Raw genomic sequence first — 7,303 nt, 5'->3', positions numbered from 1 at the left:
GTGAACATATGTACTCATAATATAAGACAAACCTGCTCGACAACAAAACTCTTTAGTTAGTTTAAAATGTTTGACCACACCAGGCTGACGACCCAGCTGACGACGAGCTATAATGCGGAAGAAAAAATCTGGTCAGGTGCCGGAACGCAAAGTTCTTACAAGGACGATTTAACAATTGCCCAGCTTATATTTAATCAGCTGCAAAGTGAGCCTGAGAGAGTTTTTCAAATTTCCATCGCCGAAAATACGCAACTGACTCGCGGTCAAATGCTCGAGAATGCAACGAAAGTAAGTGCATATTTACGACAAGAAGGTCTCACCGAGGAGTCGCATAACGTGGGCATCCTGGCAAGAAATACAACACATTTGGCTACATTGGCCTATGGCTGCTTATTCAATGGAACGCCTTTTAGTGCTGCTAATCCCAACATGGACGAACCCAAAATATGTGATTTGTTTAACCTTATTAAACCACAAATCATTTTCTGCACTGCTGAAGACTACGAGAAGGCTACAAGTGTAGCGAAATCATTGGGAGCAAAGATTATAACTATAAATGGAAGTTCGAGAGGTGTAACAAGCATTGCTGACATATTAATAACTCCTTTACAAAAAGATTACAAAGCAGAATGTTTTCGAAAGAGCAGAGATAGCACGATGGCCATACTTCATACCTCTGGCTCAACGGGCACGCCAAAAGCAGTGACGATACCCAATAATCCCATTTTATTTGAAGCCTTGAGGTAACAGTTTGATAACTGGAATATTCTCGACTTACAAACACTTGTATACTTTTAGCTATCTTGGTGCAAATGATGTGCAATATACACCAAGTTCACTCGATTGGGTTTCTGGATTAATCAAGCTGATCACGTCAGGTGTTAATGGTACCCTGAGTCTAATTTCCGAGGAGCCATTTAGTCCTGCACATTTTTTGACTATATGTGAAAAGTATAACATCAGCTGGGCTATGCTGGGTGTCTCGCAAGTGGCTTTACTAGTCAATAGTCCTGAGATTAATGCCAACCAGTTAAAAAGCATACGATATCTGATCATCGTTGGTGGTCGCATACAACCAAAGACTGTGGCGACGATGGAGTTCTATCTGCCAGGCAAAGGCATCCTGTGCATGGCATATGGCATGACGGAGATGGTTACGCCTTTGGCTAACAATTTCAGCACCCACACGAGGCCCACTTCAGTGGGTCGCCTCTTGCCCATCATTCGCATGCGTGTTGTAGATGAAAATGGAAAGAACTTGGGACCCAATGAGGTGGGAGAGCTTTACATTGATCATGGACAGCATTGGAGTGGCTACTATCAAAATGTTGTGGCTACAAATGAGATGAGAGACTCTGAAGGTTGGTTTCACACTGGCGATTTAGGTTACTTCGATGACGATAACTATCTGTATGTGGTGGATCGCAAAAAGGATCTTCTCAAGTATATGCGAATGAGTTACTATCCAAATGAGATCGAGGAGGTAATTGCCCAAATGCCCGAAGTGGCAGAAGTTTGTGTCTTTGGCATTTGGAGTGAACTTGAAGGTGATGCTGCTACTGCCTCAGTTGTAATCAGAGAAGGTAGCAGATTAAAGGCCACTCAAGTAGTTGACTTTGTGGCCAGCAAGATCAGCGCAAGCTATAAACATCTGCATGGCGGAGTACAGTTTGTGTCCAATTTGGCAAGAAGTCCCAATGGCAAAGTAAATCGACGAGCTGTAAAGGAGGCCTTTCTAAAGGCTAACCAAATAGAAGAAAAATAATAGTAAAATATGTCTAAATTAATCACTTTCATTCTGTTATTTAGAATGTAGTTCGTTAACGTTAAATAAACTATTGAAAATTCAAAATTTAATTTTAAAATAAAGAAAATAAAAGAAAATTCAAAAAAGTAAAGTGAAAAATAATACCACAAAAATAAACACTCTAAAATTAAGATTATTGTGAACGATCAACAAATCTTAAAAATAACTAAAGCACAACTATACACAACACAGCCAAAGTTTATGGCAATAGATTCAACAAGCAGGTAGTTGGAAAACTTCTTAACAGCAATAATTCGACCGAGGTAACGAAATTTCAATATTTGCGTATATTTCTTTAGCAGTTAGCAAGCGAAAATCCAGCATTTCTTTAGCCTTCTTCTACGTATTGTAATGGGAACTTGAGTTTGAGTTTGAGCTGAATTTCAACCAGCGCGCTGGTTGTAAATTTTAATAAAATCAGGCAACATAAAATGCCAAAAGTTTTGTGCCAGCGTCCCAGCGGCGAGTTTATAAACTAAAAGCGAAAAAAAAGATTTAATTTACACGCAGCGTAAAAGGATTGTGGGGGAACGGAGACAACGGAGGGAACGGGTGGCCAAATGGCGCCAAACTATGAAAACTAATTTAACTACTTAAAGGACGTGCGAGGTGCCAAGTGAGAAAAACAAAAGAAAAACACATTTGCAAAATGCAAAACTTGTGTTGACACGATATCTAGGCGCCAGTTGAGCCCCAGCTTCCCCCACTTGTCCACCCCTCGCTCTATGCATTTATTTACTCCCGAGTAACCACCATGCCAAACACCTGGTTTGACAATGAGTGTGGATTACGGGGCGAATGCATTGCGTGGCGAGTCTCAGAGTTGCCCCGCCTTGCATTTCTTTGATGGAGTGACAAACTTCGCAGGTTGCACAAAACTTGGGCAGATTGCTTAAAGTCAACCCCTGCACCGTTAACAGTTAACAATACTCCCCCAAGCACCCCTTTCACTCACTCTCTCTTTCTCTCCGTCTCTCAATGCTTTCTGCATCGGCTGTGGCTGCGGCATTTTATGCGTTTTTATGTGTAACACAAACCCGGTACTTAGTGAAAAGTGAAAAACCAGTGTTACAATGTTGAGCTCTTAACGGTAAATTGTTGCGCCAGAGACAAAAGTTGTTTGCAAATGAACAACACGAACGAGGCAACAACAACAAAGTTGACTAAGGGTTGCCAGTATTACGGGAGCTAAAGAGATTGGGGCATTGGGGAAATGCGACTGGGAACTGAAAACTGGAAACTGGCATCGTCAGCCAAACAAAATGTGTCAAGTAAGTGCAATGCTTCAGCTGCAGCTACAGCTTCAAATTTATGCAAAGTGCGCCAGTTCGGCAACGAGTGAAGAACCCTAAGCATGCCAAGTGTATTGTAATTTCAATGGAGTTGCGCAAATTCTCGTGCACTAACTGGAATTACTATATACAAAACTGAGCAAAGGAGAAAACGTAGAAAAAAACGATTGAATGATAAACAGAAGCACACAACGAAGTCGAGTTGCCTTGCAGCTTGCACTTTTCTATTGACTCATAAATAAATATCTACAACATTTTCAATGCATTGCACTGTCAATGTACCCCAAAAAATACTAAAGTGTATTCGCTGTGCCATTTACATGCAAGCACAGTTTGGCAAAGTTAATCAGACTTTTTTTTTGTCGCGACAAACTTTTAATAGGGGCGAATGCACCGCGATTCCACACAAATAATAGCAGCTACTTTGCTGCGGATTTTTCGTTTATGAATAAATTGTGTTTTCTCAAGATGAAATTTAATAAGCAATTCGGTTATCGCAAGAGTTTGAAAAGAGGAGAAAGAGTAAGAGTTTTTCACGAACTTTGAGAGTAAAGTAAAAAAAATTTTACTTTAGAAAAAATATATACTTTTAATTATAAATTGTAACTATGTAGACAGTGATAAACTTAGAAATTGTGTTGATTTCGTTAAATTATTGTAATTTTTCAGTAAAAGGATGGAAATTTCTTCTGATAACTATATAAAAAAGAAAATTTCATGATATTTCGATTTATCGCAAATCTAGTGAAACTTCTATTGAGCTAGAAAAAACTATTTTGGATTCATTTTGGGATGATGATCAATGAGATGTTTAGTAGTTTTTTTACTACACATTTTTATCTATACATTAAAAAACTTAAACGAAGTAATCCTTACGCAAAAATTAAGTTAAGTAATATGTTAATTACGTACTGAACACTCAAGAAGAGAAAATATTAAAAGAAAGAAAGAAATCGGGAAATAGGTAATAAAGCCCCTCTGTGTAATTGAAGTTGGGAAATGCGGCAAACTAGTAAAATTTGCTCCAAAAAGACACTGTGGAATGAAATCAATGCAATATCAATCTTCTACAAGGATATATTTGAGTCTCTTACATATTAAAGCAATAATTTTGCTTTAAGGAATTTTGAAGTTAAATTAAAAAAAAAAATAATTATTTTTTAGCTACATTCTCGTTTAATTATAAAATGTCACAACAAATATAAAATTCAGTTTAATACACAAGAGTTAACTTAAACTAAATGCTGCTAACAACTGTTTATAGGGTACATTTGAGTCTCTTATCCCCTTGAGCAATGCTCTGATTACTAAAGGGTGTTTGTTGCCGCACAAGTGACACTTTGACTGACACCGTAAGCGGTGAAGGCTGAGGGAGCTGCTGTTGCTGCTCTTGCTTTTGCTGCTGCTGCTGCTCGTGTTGTTGCAGGATCTGCAGCTGAATGCTACTCTGGACAGCAGCAGCAGCAGCACTTTGAATGACACATGGTTTCGTTGTGTATGTGCGTGATCCGATGGCCCAACGTTTGTTTGATGTAATCGCAGCTGAGTGGTACAAAAGGAATAGGAAAAACCCCTCCTCACATCCTCCTGAACCTGGCCAAAGGGGACAACGTCGAGCAACATCAATTGGTTGGCTGCGCTGCTTGTCTAGTGGCGATGTTGATGGGCTTGGATTGGGTTTGGGTTTGAGTTTGAGTTTGGGGTTCAAGTTTGTGTTTGGGATTCGTGTAGCCGTTGTCACTTCAGCGGGGGCAATTGACTGTAAGTAGCTTGGAGCTGAACTGAACCAACTGCTGTGCTGCAGTCTGCTGGGCATTAGGATTAGAAGTGTTTATGCAAATGCGGACAACTTTGAGTGATTGCTCGACGAACGCTTGAAAGACACCCAGACACAACTTGACGCGTCGAGGAATGGCAACATCAATGGAATTGCTCCTGAGACATGCAACCGCTTAAATCTCAATGAAAATTTGCTACTAAATGGATATGGAAAAAAAAAAAAGAAAACTGCTTTCAGCAGGTGCGCGCAAGAATCTTTATCTTTTTTATATATACTAAATGGAATAATACTTTTTCACCGAGCTCTCTCGCTATTTCGCACTTTAATTTATTTGGCTGTCCATCACACGTAAACAACACGTTGAAAAAGCGCGTTCGAAAATGCCTTTTGAATAAAAACAAACGATCGAAATGTCTGGCCATTATGCGAATTTATTTGCGGTTATCCAATTTGGTTGCAATTGCAATTAATTTCTCACACATTTTTAAGTGACTTTGGTTGTTGCTGCAAGTGCAGCATGTCCTGGTTGGCGGCAATTTTCACTTCAGCTCCATTGTTTCGCGAGCTGCATTCAGTCCACAATATATTGTTAATTTCGTGGATCAATTGTGCATTTTTTTAATACGCATTAAATTGATTTATATTGTCTAATGTGCTTAATGCATTCCGCCGTTTGCAAACACTTTAAGCCTGTGTGTGTGAGTGTGCAAGCAAAATGCTTGACACAATTCTTTCTTCACTTTTGCCGTTTCCGCCCATTTTTTTGTTGTTTGCAATCTTTTGCGCAAACAAGCAACTGGGGAAGGAGATAACTAAAAACCAAAACGAACCGCAACAATGAAGGTCCTTGGCAAAAGTATTTCACTTTCACGCCGCAACTGATGCCGCAAGAGTCACAAGAGTCGAGACAAGACGAGACGAGACGAAACCAGACGAGAGTCGAGTCGATTCTAGTCCTTTTTTGGTCTCTACTAAGTCTATGCCAGGCCAACAGATTTCGAGTAAGTAATTGCTGCAGTTCTCATTGCCAGTTGCCACTTGCCACTTGCAACTTTGCCACACACAGTCAGCTGGCTGTGGCCTTCGATGGCGTTTGTATGGCAACGTTTGCTACGTTTGCTTAATTGTCTGCAGTTTTCTTTTGCAGCTGCAATTTTTCCTGCTCTCCTCTTTTGGCCTTTGCATCCGAGTTTGCTTTCGGTTGAGCCTTAAAGCAAATCAATTAAACAGAAGCCACAAGTGCATGAAAGACACTACGCGTCAGCCTTTGGCTCTTAAAAGCCTGTCAAACAATGATGTCTTGCCTGCGTCTATTTAATTTTTCTAAACTATAAATTATTGCCATCAATTACCAAATCGTATCTTTAAATAAATCATGCAACAAATCCCTCAGATTGTTAAATTTCTTATACAGATAACTGCATAGGTAAATGAATATTTTAAGCCTTGGCAATTTGCCGCAGGCAGTCAGTCACTCAATTGGATAGTTGGGCCAATTGGGCCAATCACAGCCAGCTGCTGCTGCTGGCCGCTGCTGTTGCTTCTGATTAATTTATGCCAATATGCAATTTTCACACCAACGGGCAACTGCAATGACAGCTCAAGCGCATAATTGCATGGGCTTTGCTTATTTATGGTGCCATCTGTGCACCGAGAGAGAGAGAGAGGGTGAGTTTCCGATGCATGAACCAGCTGTTGAGCTCAGGGGAGGAGGATGAGGAGGAGGCCTAAAGGCAAGCTTAACGACGACAACGTTATGGAAAATGCCTTTGGCGAGTGTCGAGGCCAATGTCATAAATCGACTCGAGCTGTCAGTTGGCAAATAAGTTGCATAATTTCATTAAAAGTCACAAGATATATATGAAATCTCTCCGACCGTAAGTGCTTTTCATTAATTGCAAGCCAATGCAAAAAAAAAGGAAATAACAAAAATGCGATAATAACACAACGCAGTGCAGCGATAAAAGAGGAAAGACCATATTTTCTCGGGGAATTGGGGAATTTGGGAATTTGGCAACTCTGGCAAAAACTACAAATTTATGCAAATTGCTAGAAAATGCTAAACATTGGAAGTTGCCTTCAGCTTGAATGCCATCTACTCCACTCGCATACACGCAACAGCTTTTATCTTGTCGTCTCACTCACGTTTAGTCTATGCACGTGTGCGCTTTATGGCACACACAAAAACTAAAACCGAATCTATGCCACGTGTAGCAGCTGGCATTTTGATTAAGTCAACACCAGACAAGAAAAAAAACCGCACAGAGAGAGAGAGAGAGAGAGAGAGAGAGAGAAGGAGAAACGAAAACAAAGGCATTGCATACATTTGAGTGCTGCTGAATTACGTATACGACGCCTGAGCCGCGTTGACTGTCAAATAAAAATCAAAATAAGTCGGACAATGAAAGAAAACAAAATGTTCGC

General features: G+C 40.1%; 1 protein-coding gene across 1 annotated transcript; it reads left to right on the top strand.

Annotated features, from left to right (window-relative positions):
- LOC133837505 (luciferin 4-monooxygenase-like) lies at positions 1-1,820 on the top strand. The gene is made up of 2 exons (XM_062268287.1): positions 1-743; positions 799-1,820. Exons 1-2 carry the CDS (start codon positions 67-69, stop codon positions 1,763-1,765), a joined length of 1,644 nt encoding a protein of 547 aa, XP_062124271.1. The 5' UTR covers positions 1-66; the 3' UTR covers positions 1,766-1,820.
- The last annotated feature ends 5,483 nt before the right edge of the window (positions 1,821-7,303 follow it).

This window comes from Drosophila sulfurigaster, chromosome 2R (genome assembly GCF_023558435.1).
Source record: "Drosophila sulfurigaster albostrigata strain 15112-1811.04 chromosome 2R, ASM2355843v2, whole genome shotgun sequence".
NCBI classification, from domain to species: domain Eukaryota; kingdom Metazoa; phylum Arthropoda; class Insecta; order Diptera; family Drosophilidae; genus Drosophila; species Drosophila sulfurigaster.
Note: the sequence above shows the minus strand (reverse complement) of the source record. Positions and strands in the feature narration are given on the sequence as shown.

Bases quoted from the DNA above. Each gene is read 5' to 3' on its own strand.
- LOC133837505 (XM_062268287.1), top strand. From the start codon at position 67: ATGTTTGACCACACCAGGCTGACGACCCAGCTGACGACGAGCTATAAT. The intron at 744-798 runs GTAACAGTTTGA...GTATACTTTTAG, and splicing joins ATTTTATTTGAAGCCTTGAG to CTATCTTGGTGCAAATGATG.